This window comes from Notechis scutatus, chromosome 1 (assembly GCF_049901735.1).
Source record: "Notechis scutatus isolate UNSWTSFEM ecotype Mainland chromosome 1, rNotScu1.2, whole genome shotgun sequence".
NCBI classification, from domain to species: Eukaryota; Metazoa; Chordata; class Lepidosauria; order Squamata; family Elapidae; genus Notechis; species Notechis scutatus.
Window position 1 is genome coordinate 172,417,499 of NC_142009.1, and position 18,365 is coordinate 172,435,863.

The 18,365-nt window shown below is 35.5% G+C and overlaps 1 protein-coding gene and 1 long non-coding RNA gene across 9 annotated transcripts in view; one reads left to right on the forward strand and one right to left on the reverse strand.

Annotated features, from left to right (window-relative positions):
* The window catches only part of LOC148133098 (uncharacterized), a 704,593-nt gene that overhangs the window by 609,782 nt on the left and 76,446 nt on the right, over window positions 1-18,365 (reverse strand). The window lies entirely within an intron of this gene.
* NBEAL1 (neurobeachin like 1) overlaps window positions 1-18,365 on the forward strand; it is a 146,837-nt gene that overhangs the window by 55,704 nt on the left and 72,768 nt on the right. For all 8 annotated transcript variants that reach the window (XM_087949723.1, XM_087949755.1, XM_087949760.1 and 5 more), the window contains 10 exons: window positions 1,624-1,756; window positions 2,882-3,001; window positions 5,091-5,394; window positions 6,280-6,365; window positions 7,493-7,582; window positions 8,401-8,569; window positions 8,716-8,849; window positions 9,530-9,689; window positions 11,807-11,909; window positions 13,256-13,412. In XM_087949723.1, the coding sequence (XP_087805849.1) occupies window positions 1,624-1,756; window positions 2,882-3,001; window positions 5,091-5,394; window positions 6,280-6,365; window positions 7,493-7,582; window positions 8,401-8,569; window positions 8,716-8,849; window positions 9,530-9,689; window positions 11,807-11,909; window positions 13,256-13,412 (1,456 nt within the window). The remainder of the gene's footprint in view (window positions 1-1,623; window positions 1,757-2,881; window positions 3,002-5,090; window positions 5,395-6,279; window positions 6,366-7,492; window positions 7,583-8,400; window positions 8,570-8,715; window positions 8,850-9,529; window positions 9,690-11,806; window positions 11,910-13,255; window positions 13,413-18,365) is intronic.

Consider the following 18,365-nt stretch of genomic DNA (forward strand, 5'->3'; position numbering starts at 1 on the left):
TATATTTTTTGGTCTTACTAATTTTCTATGTGTATCCTATACTGCATTGTCCTAATCAAATATTATTGTTGTTTGAAACAAAGAAAGCTAGACTTCTTCAAAGGATGTCCCAAATAGCATACTCTGTGGTTACCAAAGTTAGGAGTTTCTAATGAATTCTTAATTAGTTTTCTAAGACTCCAAAAGTATAATGGTAATTGCAGTAGGTAATAATAAAAATAATGGCAACTTCAATGTATAAGGCCACCTAATAAAAATGACTTGCCCATACAGTGGATTAAAAGCATAATAAAAAAACTAAACAATTCTAAATATGGAAATAATAGTGCATTGGGGAAATACACAGAAAAATACAATCCCCCAAAACCATTCAGGTGGAATAAAAAATTGGCCTAGGTAATTAAAAATTAATACAGGAAAATTGGCTAGAAGAAGAAATGGTGTTTTCATTTGTATTTTTTAACAGTTGTACAATAAACAATTGGGGGTGATATTTCTTAGAAAATGTTTCTGAGTTATTTAAACCTAAAGTATATACAAAGATATTATTATATGATATTAAAGATATTATTATTATTATTACATTATTATATAAATAATGTACAGATATACATACTTCTCAGTGGTGGGATTCAAATTTTTTTACTACCGGTTCTGTGGGCATGACCTGGTAGGCGTGGCAGGGGAAAGATAATGTAAAATCTTCAGTCAGAGGTGGCATTTGCCGGTTCTCCGAACTACTCAAAATTTCTGCTACCAGTTCTTCAGAACTGGTCAGAACCTGCTGAATACCACCTCTGGTACTTCTACAAAATGTCCTTCTACAAATTGCCAGAGGATATATTTATGTTCAATGGCATATTGTTTATAATACAATGTTTGGAATTTAATGTGGGATTACTGGAGATGAGTGCCACTTACTGAAGTAGGATCATAATTTACTATATATTTATGCATTTTAAAGCTGCTTTAAACTCACAGTTTCTGTGCCTTAAAATAAAATATTTTATAAAGAGAAATTATAGTGGCACCTAAGGTTGGTACTATAAAGATGTTACCTGCAACAAATTTATAGAAACAGACAGGCCACCTTCTGAGGAAGTTGGGTGTGCAGTAGGGTAGGATCTCTGATAAACTGTTCCATAGCATAGTATCAGTGATGTGAATAATTGTGACAGCCTCCCCCACCCCTTCACAAAAAAAAGTTAAGTGTGACTATCTGAGAATAAAGATGCCCTATTCTCTAAACCAGGCTTAAAGAACTGTTGATCACTGGGCTTCGGTTTTGGCTATAGGGTACAGAGAACTGTGGGAGGGATGTTCGGAGCTCTCCTTATTTGCCAATTCCATTATTGCTTTGCTAAGTGAGTTATGAATCTACGTATTTGTTTCTGAGTCTATGGGTGAATGCCTTTTCATATTTTGCCTGAGAGCTTGCCTGCTCAAAAATTTAATTCTCGGGTTCAAGAAAGGTTCCACCCCTGATGTGAATTAGTAAGTCTTTCTACTGTACCAAAGATCCAGGATAGGACTGGAAAATATGTGTGTATGCGTACATTAATAGGTTATGTGTGCGTATAGTTCACAACATTCCATGTCTTAAATCCTGTTTTTTCTCTGTAGCTTTTTTACAGCTAGTGGGATGGGATTTGAAGCGTTCATTACATGTTCTGGAATGCTAGTAGTTGCTGTATGTACAAAGAAGGAGTATGCTACTGTGATGCTATCAGACCATTGCTTCTATGATTCTCTTTGGGTAAGAGCAGATATTTTGAATTTTGTTCAGATATATAAGGGGATGGGTTTCATGCTGTTAGCATGCTTTAGACTATTCCTCTAAAGCAAAATGCAGATAGTCATTTTTCCTGCCCTCTTAATTCCTATTTTATCTTTTTCCTATCTTCTCTTCGATCATTGTACTAAGCTTAGAAGTCTTCATTTAAGAATAACTTCCCTTAGCATCCAGACTGTCATACCTTCCCAATTTGGATACAAAAATGGACTATCTGAAATGCAATTGAATGGGACTAGGATTGATTGACTGGTTGATTGGTTAATTACTTAATCAATGGGTCATCTGTCAAAGCAGAGAAGGGTTGCATGCACAGACACAGTGATCCTGACTGTTTTTGCTTATTAAACCAAGATATGATGATCTACGTGCCACAGTTTTTTACAATATTTTCATTGTCTACTCTGCTTATCACAAGTCTAGCCCAAATATTTATAGTACATGATTCATAAATCATTATTCTGACTGGCATAAATCTTGACTTAAATGAGCCTGGGAAACATTTTTTGCAGAACATAGCTTTAATCTGAAATGTGCATTGGTTCTTTGTAGTGGCCCATGTTCATTTAACCTGAGATTATCAATATAAACAACCAGGAGAACAAGATACTTAAGGGATTTTTTGAAGGGCAAGGATGCGAGATGAGTGCAGTGAGGGTATAGTTACAAAATTCCTGCCCATTTAGCCTAGGAAATGATGCATCTGTAGGAGAGCTCAGAATAAAATCAGGGACTATCTGGGCAGTCTGTTTTTTGCCCTTGAGTTTCATGGAATACTCTAAATTTTCTCTCCTGCCAGTTTCAACTTTAGCCATTTTTACCAATTTAAACAACAGTGTTCCCATTGCCAACATTTTTACCTTCCTTCTCCCCCCCAGATCCCATCTTCATAGTCAACCCTGTGATTGGGGTGTTCCCCAACATGCTGGGGATTTGAAAATCAGAGTACTAGCATGATTACTGAATTTCCTTTGTGAAGTTTGGCAGTGATTGAGTAAATATTCCTTGATGTAAAAGAACACCAATTAGCCCCTTATAACTGTTCCATAGAAATGATGATGATTCTTTGCTTAAATAATTTTTCAACAGCACAATATATGCATTGTTCACATGCCTGGGAAAAGGCCCTTTGGTCAAAGTCTTGTCTATATTTATGTAAATGGACAACAGAAAGTCTCGACACCACTTAGATTTCCTGCCCTGAATGAAGTAAGTCTCTTCTCTGTTATTATTTGTATTTCTCCTTTTTCTTAGAGGCTTTTGCTGAAGTATCACCACCAAAATACATCTATTTGAACTTGCCACATAGGCTTTGTCCAGCTAAAAAAAATGAGCTAATTTGACATGTGCATGTCACCTCAAAGTAGGATGACCTCCTACAGAGACATTCCAGAATGATCACCAGTTTCTGTGTGAACTGAACAGGAACAAGCTCTGTGTGCAAGAATGTCAGCCCTTCGGTATTTCTAGCCTCAGTGAAGGTAGAATCTTCATTTTGAGACCCTGCAGTGTTTCTTTCTCTTAAGTTTCTTAAACTTATGAATTTGCCAGGTTTGGTTTGCCAAATTTAATCCCCCCCCCCCCATGTTTTAAGTTTTCATTGAAATACATATGCTGATTCTCCAAATGTTTATATTCTTTTCAATTTTGTCTACCAGAGAAATATATTTTATAATTTTTTGAAATATAATATGTTTTATGAAATATTTCATGAACATGGGGGTTTGTATAGCTTTTTCAATAATATACATTTTAATTGGTAATATGTACTGCAAAATTTGGAAAAGTAAATGTCAAATGATAAATTTTAGTGCTTGTATTGTTCAAAACTCCAAAATCGAGTAAGGTCTCATTCAAAGGTAATTTTTTTCTTTTTCTGGTGAAGTTCTCTGTGTATGTGAATATTCTTGGTAGAAACTCCTACTTTCAGCTATTTTATCATCTGAGAAATGACACAAGACAACAGAACCCAGGAACCTGTTGATCAAAGCCTGTTGGCTAAGGTAGCTTTATTGAAATCCCCTTGATAGCCCTGAATATATAAGCTAAGCTTTTCTTTTTCTTTATTTATATCTTCACATTAGCAGCAATCTATCCAAGCATCTTTTCTGGACATTGAGTCAAATTTCTTAACATTTTCTCTAGCATTCTTGATAGATATTTATTTGGGGATATACAACTCATGTTTATGTTGGGTAATATTTATCTCCATTATCAGTTCTTCCCTTCTTCTGTGACCTATTTCCATATTAATGACAAACAAACAAAATCTCATTTTCCAAATAAAATGACCCAAAATTTAAATTTAGCACATATGTCTATAATGTAGTATGGCAGAAAGAAAGGTTGCAAACAAAACAGCTGTTTTTAAACACTGCCAGAAGAAAACACATGGGATCAAACAGCTGTTCTGGATTGAAATGAAATACATTATACTAATGTTTTGTAGAAATAACTGGGACAGTTTGTCTATAAGTATAATTAATTATTCTTTGCTTCCCCATCCACTTGATGTACGGTGTTTGCATCAGTTAGGTCCTAAAAAAGAATAAAAGGATAAAGGATAAAAAGTGATGAGACCTTACAATAAATGAGCATATTTATCAGAGAGAAGGTATCATATGTAGGGGAAAATTAATTTCCAAAGCAGTGAAAATATCCATCGATCCATCCATCGTATTTATATATATTTATATAGCTCTCACAAAATGTGATTCTGGGTAGCATACAATTTTAAAAAACCATAAAATAAACAAATTAAAAACATTGCACAATTTAAAGACATCAACATTAAAATACTAAAAGAGAACATATTCAGTATAGTTGACATTGTAGCCACCTCGCTAGTTCACCATTCCCTGAGATTACCAAACCTGTTGACACAACCATGTTTTGAGGGACATCAGAATGGGACAAGTCTCACCTTAGGAGGAATGATATCCCACAGAGTGGGTGCCATGGCCGCAAAGACTGGTGTCTTGGGACCTGCCAGATGGAACTCCTTAACAAACAGGAATTAAAATGTCAAAGATAATTTAAAGAAGCACCTTAAAATTACAGCTAATCAAGGGCAGGGATATTGTGGCTCCTAGAGTCCTTTTTTAAGTACCGGAAACCTTGTTGCCCATATATATGTGTGCTTATACGGACAACCCTTCTGCCAGTGAGGCAAAAAGATACATACGTTATCTTTTTAAAACTCATTCTCTAGATTATATTGGCCACTTTAAATTTGAATGCATCCAATTCTATTTTAATTGTTCATCTCTTTTTTTCCACTGGGGAAAAAATTCTCTAGCCATTTACTTCATGCTGCATTGGTTCAGCTGGTCAGAGAACAACTCTTCCTCCACCATCGCAAATCCCGGACCCACCTTTTTCATCCCCAGTTATACCTCCTCGGACCTCATTTGGGGGGATCCTTGGACCAGGCAGCTGGAGTGGCCTGCTGGGGAAATCAGAACTTATCACCAAGCTGATCTCTGCAGGAACTCAAGATAGTGAGTGGGGTTGCCCCACCTCTCTGGAAGGCCAGCTTGGCTCTGTTATTATATTCCATGAAGCCTTACAACTATCTCACATCAAAGCCTTATATTTGACAGGTGAGCAGTTTCGGTGAGAGATTACGTTTTCCCTGATTTTGTGAGTCAAAAAGTTATTTATATCCTTGTTTCTCTGATCTGACCATTGCTTTTCATAACTATTTCATATACAGTTGGGTTGTTGTTGTTTTGCCTTTTATGAAAAATATAAATTTTGCGTTGATTTTTCCTCCTATGTTGTGTTCTGCTTTCTCACTACTTTACAGACTTAACCACCCACATAATGCAATGTGTATGTTCTAGTGTTCATTTTTAAGATCCTTCTTCAATTTCTTATTAAAAGGGAACCCTGGATAATCCTACCGATCTGTGTCTGACTCACATCTGTGACAATATTGGGCTTAAACATAGTAAAGGCTTGCAGAGAATATTCATGTCTCTCAGGCTGAAATGTAGAAGCATTATTTTGGATTGTTGAGCATCATGACTGCAATAATTCTGTTTTATTCCAAAAATAAGTGAAAAGTAGTGATGAACTCCCCCTTGGAGGATGTTTTTTTTTTTTTTTTTTGAAGATTAAAATGAGTGGTTGCTAAAATATATTACATGTTGATCCACTGCTTTTCTCTGTTTGGCTGAGAATTATGGGAGTTCAATACAGCTGCAAAATTTCAGGTTATGAAATGCTAAATCTAAACATGTAACTTGTTTTTTAAGATAAGCATGTCCTTAGAAAGAAATGAAATTCCCCATTTGATCAGAAAACAAGTTTGAAATGTTATCTGCAAATAGAGGCATTCACTCACCTTTCTGTTGTGAATTGGTCTGCTGCTTTTAATGTGGAGAGAAAATTTCAAACTTAATTTATTTTGAAACAAGAGAGAATGTAATTAAAAATTGTGACTACAAACATAAAATTCAATGTCTGTTTTCTGTATGTTGAAGGTCCAAATTGTTTAACTCCTTGGAAGTCCCAAGAATCTGAACTGGCAGATTTGCCTAGCAAAATACTTCTTCACTATGCTCCTAAGGTAGTAGTCAACATATTTTTCATCTACCTGGTAAAAGTGATTTAGCATTAGAAGTAGAGAAACTGGAGGAAGGTCATTTAACCTCCAGCTATTTACCATGCTAAAAAAGCAAAAAGTCCTCTCCTCTGAATAGAATGCTAGTTGCTAAAGAATGAATGAAGGTCTAAAGCAATTCTTTCCTACTTTGTGGCATTTTAAATATGTTCAAATTTTCAAATACTTTCAAATATTTAAAATTTTAAGCCTATCCATCTGCTACAAAAATATTGTGAAAAGCTTCATGCAGATCATCTACTGCAGTATATTTTTCAAACCTGTTGCTTTTAAATATAATACATACAATGAAGACTGCCTTTTAAGCATAAAAAACAAAGGCATTCTTCAAAAGGAGTGGTAGGTGGTGGAAATGGGGTGGAGATTGCTTAACAATGTTTTCTAGCAGATTTGAAGCCAGTCAATCAGTCTGGCATTGAATGTAACTAGGGCATGAATCTGTACTCCCTCTTTACTGGGATAAGTATTTACATAGCAACCACAGGTGTGTAACTGTCTGGCAAGTGTATAGTTGTTGAATTAAGAGCAAAACTCTTTCTTTCTTTCCTTCTTCCACCTAAAACATGACTTTCTTTCCCACCTAAAACAAACCATAAAGTGACAATCTTAACAACACCCACAATTAAACAACAATATTATTATTCAAAGATTATAAAAGAGCATATTTAGTATTGCAGACAGAGTATTTACCTCATCAGTTCACTGTTCCTTGAGATCCCCAACCTTGTCCACAACATCCACTTTTTGAGAAAAGGCTACAAAGGTTGGGATCAGTTTCACGAGAAAAATTGTTCCACGTGGCAGATAAGGCCCATCATCCAGCCCTCACCAAATGGAACTTTTTAATAGATGGGAACTGCAACATTTATCTGCATACCTAATGGGACAGGCAGATAAAATCAGAAAGAATAACTCATGATTATGGTAGCACATAGAAAGTATTGCTGATTCATGAAGTTTTTATTAGGTTTCACATTTTTTATTGGGTTTCACATAAAAAAGAGTTCAAAAGATAACCTCTAGTTTGCTTTATGAATGTGTTATAGCCCATTTTTTCTTTTTCATTTGATTAGGCCTGCAGAAGCCCTATCTGTCTTGACCTTTCTGCAAATCTTTTACATGGGAGGTTAACAGGGATCAAAATAGTAAACTGGGACATCAAGGTGAGCATTTTCAGTGATTAATTTCAGTTAATGCTGTAATGCTTTATATGACTTGGATGATAGCAATGTCACGAGAAACTTCCATATCATATAGTAACAATGCATGGCATCATCAATTGATTTCCCATTCCATTTTTAATTTGGGGGTAAGGGGAACTATATAGATATAAAAGGGTTGAACATGACAAAAGCTAAATACAAAGCTGCAATCTTTCAAAATGATGTCATGGGGGTAGATTTCCGCTTAATAGTGATAGTTCCAGATGATAAAAGAAGTTCCTTCTGCAGACAGAGATTTTTGTGCATCTCTGTGGTTTTATAGAACGTCAGTAATAGCTAATATCTTTGGCTAAACCACTAAAAAGTGAGTGTATACCCCCTTTGTACAGAATTGGGCTCTTTGTTTGCATATCTTGGAAAAAATTTGGATCTTTTTAGCTGATACCTGAAATTAGCTAACTGCTCCCCTGAGAAGTTAAGCTAAATGCAGCAGCTCATTATTGATTGATTAACCGGGAACCATTTGTAGTCTTTTGTGGATCTTTATTTTCTCCTGTGAAAATGCATTAAAAGATGTGTTTATCTGCATTTATGCCATGCATTGATTTCTTTCCTGAAAATTTGGCTCATTTTTTCCCCTAAATTCCAAACTTCTCTAGTAGTACTACAGATATTCCCAACGTGTCAATTGCTCTGTGCTGTTCTAATAGTTTTATGTGGGTATGACATGTGTTTAAAAAGCCTTTCCTGCTGTTGGTTTCAGATTGGTGATTATTCCTTCTCCCATTTGTTTCCCTCACCCTGTTGTATTTCTAAAGGATATGATTAACTGCATAGGTGGATTAAATGTTCTGTTCCCACTGTTGGAGCATATCAGTTACCTTGATGGGCAGTTGCCTGAGAGGCCAGAGGTAGAAACTCTGCCCCATGAATTGTTGACACCTGTTGAAGGAGATTGGGTTGTATTAACATCCACCAAGGCTTCAGGTAAGGACATAATTAGCTTTTTCCGTTATTGCAAAGGGAGCAGTGGACCAAATAGAGATGCATTCCCTGCTTTTAATATCTTTTTTCATTATGTGATAGTTCTACTTTTTTGCCCTTGAACTAAAGTCTGCATTCCATTTTTACAGAGGCTCGTTTGGAGAAGAATATCATTGCAACCTTCATCTTGATGATAAAGCATTTTATTCAAAGGCATCCAATCAACCAAGATAATTTTATTCACACTCATGGAATTGCAACATTAGGAGTCCTTTTGCAAAAGGTATCCAAAGCTACAAAATATTTTGGATATTGTATATTGTGAGCTTTTGTTTGAATATCGAACTGAATTTTGTATCTGTGAGATTGGAAAATAATAATTGCTTTAAATTACCATTTTTTGGCAAATTTTGATCTGAAATTTGGAATACTTTTAGAGGCTCATCTTCCTAAGCTTCATCTCCCTAAAACGCAGGCCTTTTGTTTTAGGAATAACAAAAATGCTCAGAGAAAAAAGGCAATGAAGTATTTTGTTTCAGGCTATATTGGATGGATCTTCCAAATATCGTATTTGGATAATTTGCCTATTCTTCATTGTGTTACAAATAAATCTACAGAACATACATAGTTTTGGGCTGCTTTTTTGTTCTCCAGTCAGGATGATAATCTCTTTTTGCTTACTTTACTCTCACTCAGTTTGTGCATAATATTGTTAGACTGATGCTTGAAGGCCAGCGGGGGAAGGTGGGTGGTTGTCAGGAAGAGCATTTCTTCCTTTGCTGGGGGAGGACAACTACTACAAACATTACTGCTGAAAACTTGGCAGACTTTTCTCACAAATGAACAAGCAAACAAAAAAGTGACTTTAAAAAAATATTTGACAACAACCTACTGTTTGAAATATAGAAATCACTCTGTTTGGTTTTTTTCTTAATAAACAATATAGTCCCTCCTTTTTTTTAGGTGCCCAGCAGATTCATGGATGTGAATGTACTAATGGCAGTCCAGTTATTGATAGAACAGGTCTCTGTGGAAAAAAATGTACAGCTTTTGCAGCAAATGCATCAGCACCTACTTTTTGACTTCAGCATATGGAACCGTGGGGACTTCCCATTCCGAATTGGTGAGCTTGTTACTGTTGTAACAGTTATGATTTTACTTAATGTTGTAACCTGTTTATTGATTATATAAGCACTCAAGGAAACACAACAATAACATCGTACAATTGAAATCAAAAGGAATATAGTTTTACAAGACAACCCATAATCCATTGGGTCATTTTCAGAAGTATTTTCTTACTTAAACAAACAAACAAACAAACAAAAATGAGCATAGGTGGGTAAAAAAAGCAGTGAGAGTGGCTTCTGATTTCCTGCCGGCTTCCCCATTGATTTTGCTTGTGGGAAACTGGCAGGGAGTATCAGAATTTACAATCAGATGAATATTGTGACAGTGTAGTGGCTACAACTTTGCCAGTACAACTGAGATGAAGATACTTGAAATTTCAATTACAGAGGAGTAATGAGTATTGTATGCATTCTTTAAGTTGGCCAATTTGAGATAATTTATTCAAAACCTTTTGTGCAATGATGTACTTTTTGGCTAATTGAAAGTTACAAACAGATAAACAGGAGAGTTATAGTAGTAAATGGAAAGATACTCTTAAAGTGGACATCAAAACATAAAATGCTTGATTGCAATGGCCCCTGCCTAGTTCTAAATTAATATAATTAGGCTGGCATGTTGCACATTGAATTCAATGAAAACGGGATGAAGGGAAGACTTTTTATTTCACCCTATTGCTACTGGAGCTGTATAAAGGAACCTACATTTCATTTAACCTTTGAGTATTTCTTTTTCCTTTTCTTGAACAAAGAGTAAAGTAGTAGAATCTAAGCCATCTCCCACTGGATTTTATGGAATGAAAAGGGCTTTTCTGGATTTAGATCAGGCTTTCGGGGGCAAGAAATAGGAAGAAAATAAAAGCAGATAAATGCTTCTAAAAGATGTCATACTCTATGAACGCAATTCATGCTTTTAGGCTCTTAGCTGTACTTACTTTAAACCATGGTTTAGAGTGTTGCTCTAACCAGCTTTCACTTTGCTTTGCTGGAACCTATGTGAAGTTGAAAAATGGGTTCTGGGATTATACAGCTTTGAACTGATTGAGATCATATTGCTTATAAGACAATGTTTGTGGATCCTGGAAAAGGATTAGGAAATTGGGATACTGTATAGGACCGTGATGGCGAACCTATGGCACGCATGCCACACAGCCATTTGTGCTGACATGCAAGCCACAGGCAAACTTACCTCACTGTGCATGCGCATGTTTCCCAGCTGATTTTTGGCCGGTTTGAGGCCTTTTTCGGCCTCCCAAGCTTGAGGAAAGCCTCTGCAGCCTGAAAAATAAGCCCATTCTGCAAGTGACGGAACAGGCCTATTTTTCAGGCTGCAGAGGCTTTCCTCAAGCCTGGGAGGCTGAAAAAGGCCTCAAACCGGCTGAAAATCAGCTGGGAGGCACAGTGCAGGTAAGGGGGGGGGATTGCGTGCGCATGCACAGGGGGCATGGTAGGGGATGCATTGCCTTCTGGGGACTGGCATGTGAGCGAGTGAGCGCAAGCGCGCGCACAATTTTTGGCACAGGAGCACAAAAAGGTTAGCCACCACTGGAATAGGAGGTTTGGCTGAGGTCAGTTGGGATAAATACAATCCTGGTACTCTATCAATATGGGCTATAGATAGATCACATACAGGTAGTTCTTGATTTAATAACCACATTTGGGATTAGAACTTGGGTTGCTAAGCAATGTGTTTATATCTGAGTCATGCCCAATTTTATGTCCTTCTTTTGCCACAGTCATTAAGCAAATTTCTGTGGTTCTTAAGCAAATGGTTGTGAAGCAACTCCAGCTATCTTCATTGACTTTGCTTGTTGGAAGTCCCCTGGGGAGGTCACAAATGGTGATTATGTGACCCTGAAGTGCTGCAACTGTTGCAAATACATGTTGGTTGCCAAGTGCCCAAATTTTAGTCACATGACCATGGGGGCATTTTGATTATCATAAGTGCGAGGACTGGTCATATGTTGCTTTTTTAGCACATTATAACTGTGCATGGTTGTTAAACAAGCAGTCCTAAATTAAGATAGTCCTAAAACACTATCTGTGTCTAATCAGTGATCCATACAATTTACAGGTGTAGCTCTGTTCTAATAAGGACTTCTGATTTCTTTTTTAGGCCATATCCAATACCTTTCCACAATTATCAAAGATAGCAGAAGGCTCTTCCGGAAAAAATATGGTGTGCAGTTTTTGTTGGATACTTTGAGAATTTATTATGGGTATGGAATCTTGTGTTCCTTTTTTGACTTGGGCTTTGCTTTTCAAAGTCCAGCTCTTTATTTTACATGCTGAAAAGTCTTTGAATTTTTGAAAAATACCATTGCTGCTATAATAGTTGCATATTATGAGCAGCAGCTATTTTTGCATCCTTGCAAGGAACACTGTCAATTATATCTATGAGACTTTTCCAAAGAAAATTGCAAAGGGTGCTTGTACTCTTTTAGGGAGGAGTCTAATTTTTTTTCTATTTCCTTATTATCAGTTTCATAATGGATGTAAAATATGATTTTATATGGGGGACATGCATGTATACCAATTCCAAATTGTCTAAGGGTGTATCCAGTTAAGTGTCCAGAATTTTTTGCTTCTGTTTAAAATTGAAATTCTAATATAAATAGAGTTGAAAATAGTAGTTGATGCTTGCTGCTCTCATCTGGGAACTGCAGCTGGCAAGTGTCTGTAACATTACAGCAGTTGCCTTCTTCTATCAGTTGTAATTGGATATAGGATGGATGTACTGGAATGTCCTATATTGAATTCACACATTGCACTAAGCTGATTTACTTCATTGTGGTTTTAACTGTAGTTTATTGAATAAACCACAATTATAGGTTCAATTGCATAAACCATGGCTTAAAAACACCTTACAAGGTACACACAGCATACTAGGCTGAAACTATGCAAACTGCATTGTAGCTTAACCCTTATGAATGCCCCCCCTCAACTGATTATATATCCTGGCATATGTTAAATCTTGTCATGTGTCCCAAACAATGCCCAGTTAAGAAAACATTGACATCTAGTGTTTCTTCAAGGAGCAATAAACCTGTGAGGTAGGTGCAGCCAGGGCAGCACTGGCCTAAATTCTTCCACCAAGTTCATGGCTTAGTATGAACCAGTTTACATAAACTTTCATAATAATCTTTTCTTGGAAGAGTATCCCATTTAGGAATTTTTGTTTTGTTAAATTTTATTTTATTTTGAAAATAAAACAAACAACCTCCCTCCAAATGCTGACGATAAACAAATGTTCAGTGTAAAATCATACTATAGCATTCATATTAAAAATATGTTTAAATCGAAAAAGTAAAATACATCTAAGCAAGGGCTTTATAAAAGATTACTTTCTCCTATTTATTTTTTTTATGTCTTTTAAAACTCTTACATTCGAAATCTATGTATTTATTCATTTTGCTGTCAGGCTGGAAATCGATCTTGAAATTCTGCCCTGACAACATCAGTGTAACAGACACAGGTACTTAAGGAACAAGAGAGAATGTCTTGTGAAAAGAAGTACATTACAACTGATTGTTATGTTTTAATTAGCAATTCTTGTTTCTGTTAGAAACCACTCCAGGGACAGTGACTTGCTTCCAGATGATCTTAGGACAATCAGGACATCTCTGTATGGTCTAATCAAATACTTCTTGACCAAAGGTGGGACACACATGGAAGTCCAGAGCGTAATGGGATACATAGCAGCCACATGTGATGAGGAGCAGGTAATTTACTATGTCTGTGCTCTTCACCTCTTCTTCCGTCTTTTGCTATAATTGTCCATAACAATGGAAAAAGCCACCACCATCGATAAAACAGATGTAACAAATAAGGGGATAGCAGGGAAGGAAGGAAGGAAGGAAGGAAGGAAGGAAGGAAGGAAGGAAGGAAGGAAGGAAGGAAGGAAGGATTCTTTATTGGCCAAGTGTGATTAGACACACAAGGAATTTGTCTTGGTGCATATGCTCTCAGTGTACATAAAAAGAAAAGATACATTCGTCAAGAATCATAAGGTACAACACTTAATATAGTCATAGGGTACAAATAAACAATCAAATCATACTAGGAATCAGTCAATATAAATATAAGGATACAAGCAACAAAGTTACAATCGTATAGTCACAAGTGGGAGCGGATGGGTGATAGGAGTGATGAGAAGATTAATAGTAATAGTAATGCAGACTTAGTAAATAGTTGCGCAGTGTTGAGGGAATTATTTGTTTAGCAGAGTGATGGCATTCAGGAAAAAACTGCCCTTGTGTCTAGTTGTTCTGGTGTGCAGTGCTCTATAGCGTCGTTTTGAGGGTAGGAGCTGAAACAGTTTATGTCTGGGATGTGAGGGGGTCTGTAAATATTTTCACAGCCCTCTTTTTGACTCGTGCAGTATACAGGTCCTCAATGGAAGGCAGGTAATTTACTATGTCTGTGCTCTTCACCTCTTCTTCCGTCTTTTGCTATAATTGTCCATAACAATGGAAGGAGCCAGTACCATCGATAAAACAGATGTAGCAAATAAGGGGATAGCCAGAAGGAAGGACGGTGTTGTGGTTAGCCGGCAGCAGGTGCGGACAGTGGAGGAGAACGAGGAATCAGATGAGGGGCCAGGACCATTAGGGAGTGGACTGCTGCCTTCAGAGATTGTGGGGACTGGCAGCAGTGATGAGGAGGTTCCCGAGGAGCCTGTGCCAAGTGCGCATGCGCGCAGGATTGATCGTAGGAGAGAGCAGTTACAGAAGCACAGGTAACTTGGGAGTAAGGCTGCAAAGTAATGGCCCCTCCCTCAAGAGGATAAAAGCCAGGTTTGAATAAGCGTTCTTTGCAGAAGGCAAAGATGCTCTGAAGCTCAGCCTCATGGACATCATAGTTAGTATTTGCAAACTCTTGTAAACTAGTTCTTATCTCTGGGTTTTTGGCAGCCTTGATAAACAACTTGGCAAGGCTCTTTCTTGTTGGAACTAATTAATTGGAAGCAGCCTTTTATCTGTGAAGAAACAGAATTCGCAGATTAAACTTTAAAAGGTGGGGGCTGCTGCCTTTGTCTTTTTTTTTTTTAAGTAAAATTTTTATTGATTTTAACAACAAACCAAAAAACACATAAAACATAACATAAAAACATCATCATCCTTCATAAATTTACAGACAGTGTATCGGTTGGTTTACCACTCCTTTTTGTGCATCCATTTCATAGTCATTATAATAATTATATTACATAATAACTCATTATCAATCAACAATTATATATCCTAATATCATTATTAAACAATCATTTGACTATAATTTAACTAATTCATACTTAAGCGAGATAACTATAGTTTAGTTAATTTATTTTCTAACGAATCATAAAATCATACCAAGTCTATCTTAATAAAATATTATAAAAGTATTATCAAACCCCCCCCCAAAAAATGTATATTCATTATTTCCTAGGTCTCTAAATATTTTATTATTATATTATATTATCCAACCATTGATAAAAAAAGATCCCAAACTTCATAAAATTGTTTATCTTCTTGTTCTCTAATTTCAAATGTCAATCTACTCATTTCTGCACATTCCAATATTTTCTTAATAACTTCTTCTTCTGATGGTATTTTCTCATTCTTCCAATTTTTAGCAAATACAATCCTAGCCGCTGTTAATACATTTACAATCAAATACTTTAAGTTTTTATTATATGTATCAGGTAAGATTCCCAATTAAAAAAATCTCTGGTTTCAAATCTATATGTTTCTTTGTCATTTTTTCCAACCATATGCGAATTCTAGTCCAATATTTTCTAGCGTCCTCACAAGTCCACCACATATGGTAATATGAGCCAGGTATCTGTTGACATTTCCAGCACTTTTCAGATTTATTCTTGAACATTCTTGCTATTCTTGTCGGGGGAAAATGCCACCTGTAAAACATCTTATACAAATTTTCTTTATATGCTGTTGACATTGTCATTTTATAATTTTGAGACCACAATTTTTGCCATTTCTCTAAATCAATCCCATATCCAAAATTCTTCCCCCAAGCAATCATTGTTTCTTTAACCTGCTCTTCCTCTAATTTAATTTCCAACAAATAATTATATAATTTTTTAATCACTTTTTCATCAGTACCTGTCAAAATCCTATCTAAATCAGTCAATTTATCATAGAATCCTTCCATTTTAGAATCTTTAAGATACCTTGAATGTATTTGCGCATATGAAAACCAATTCATCTTTATGCCTTGTTCTTCTAAATTTTGCATCGTTTTGCATCTAATAATCTAATAATTCCCCATATCTAACTGTTTGTTCCTTCTTATAGGTTATAGGATAAGAAAAAGCTTCAATAGTTGATAACCAAACTGGGATTTTCAAATAACATTGTTTCTTAGTTTTCTCCCAATTCAACCATAACGATTCCCGTATATAATGCCTTCTAAAGTAACCCTGTGATTTAGTTCCCTTATACCATAAAAAAGCATGCCAACCCAATAATAAATCATGTCCTTCTAATGCCAACAATCTGGTCTTTCTTAACGTTATCCATTCTTTAGCCCACATTAAGTTTGCAGCTTGATAATACAACTCCCAATTAGGGAGGCCAAATCCTCCTCTAATTCTAGCATCCTGTAAAAGTTTTAATTTTATTCTCGCTTTCTTACCTTGCCATATATACTTCAGCACAATTTTATTCAGTTCTTCAAAGTAATCCTTACCTAACCTAATTGGTATTGTTTGGAATAAATACAAAATTCTAGGTAAAATATTCATCTTAATTGTTGAAATTCTGCCTATCAATGACAATTGTAAGTTTTCCCATTTTTTCAAATCAGATGCTATCTGCTGTTTAAGTTTAATATAGTTATTATCTTTCAGTGTAGTACATCTTGACGTCAAATATATCCCCAAATATTTAACTTTGTTCGTAACTTGAATTTTCAATAAGTCTGCCAGCTCTTCTCTTTGTCTTAACAGCATGTTCTTTGTCAAAATCTTTGTTTTGTCTTTATTTATTTTCAAGCCAGCCATCTCACCATATATCTCTATCTTTTCCAATAGTTTCAAAGCTATCTCTACAGGATCTTCCAAGATAAAAACCAAGTCATCTGCAAAGGCTTGCAATTTAAATTCCCCCTTTTTAACTTTCATTCCTTTTATGTTTGTATCCTCTCTAATATTTCTATTTAGCACTTCCAAAGTCAATATAAATAACAAAGGAGATAATGGGCATCCTTGTCTTGTACCTTTTTTAATATTAATAGAGTCTGTAAATTCTCCATCTATCATTACTTTTGCCGTTTGCTTATAATATATGGCTTCTATTGCTTGGATAAATTTTCTAGCAAAGCCCATCTGTTCCAATAATAATAACATAAATCTCCAATTCACGTTATCAAATGCCTTTTGCGCATCTAAAAATATCAAAGCCATTTGTTTTTCAGGATGCGACTCATAATATTCCAATGTGTCCAGGATTACCCTCATATTGTCTTTAATTTGTCTCTTTGGTAAAAATCCATTCTGATCAGAGTGAATAAAGTTGTTTAAGTATTTTTAAGCCTCTCTGCCAAGATTGAAGCAAAGATTTTATAATCTGCATTCAATAAGGAAATAGGTCTATAGTTCTTAATTTGTAATGGGTCGACCCCTTCTTTTGGGATAAGTGTAATATAAGCTTCTGACCATGTTTTAGGTATTTTCTTGTTTATCATAACTTCATTCATGACTTCTAACAGTGAAGTGCTCAACGATTCTTGTAATGTTTTATAAAATTCTGCCGGGAGACCATCTGGTCCTGGTGCTTTTCCATTGTTCTGTCTGTTAAGTGTCATTGTTATAGCACTTTCTAACATTTTCCCAGTTTCATCAGATATCTTAGGTAGGTTAGCATTTGTAAATACTGTTTAATTTTTCCCTCATCAAAATCCTCCTGTTTATATAGTTGTCCATAGAAATCTTGAATAATTGCCTTTTTCTCTTTATTACCATAACAAATTTGACCTTGATCGTCTATTAACTGTAATATTTTCCTTGATTCTTTCTCTTTTCTCAATTTATATGCTAGCCATCTACCTGGCCTATTTGCATCTTCAAAATAGTTCTGTTTAGCACTTCTAATTTTTTGTGCCAGTTCTTCTTTCTCTACTTGATCCATTTTATGTTTGATTATATCCATTCTGAGTTTAACATCTTTTTTCTGTGGCGTTTTCTGTAATTCTTTTTCTAGTTTTTTATGGTCATCTTCTAGAGCTTTAATCATTTGCCTCTTCCTAATGTTCTTTTTCTTTATATAGTCTATTATTAATCCTCTTGCATATGCCTTCATTGTATCCCAAACATTCTGTATTGAAGTATCTTCTTTTTATTTTCATTAAAGAAGAAGGCCAATTCTTTTTCCATCCATTGTGTAAAGTTTTTTTCTTTTAAAATAGTATTGTTTAATGTCCATCTAGATCTTCTTTTTTGTCCTTTCCATTTAATTGTCATTGGATTGTGGTCTGCCCACGTACTTGTTTCAATATTTATTTCTTGAATATTAGATAATAATTCTGTTGATGTCCAAATCATATCTATTCTGGACCATGATAAATGTCTATTGGAATAAAAAGTATATTGTTGAATTTTAGCATTTCTTTCTCTCCATATATCTTTTAAGTTTAATTCATCTGTCATTTTAAAAAAAGGATTTAGGGAGAGTCTTCCT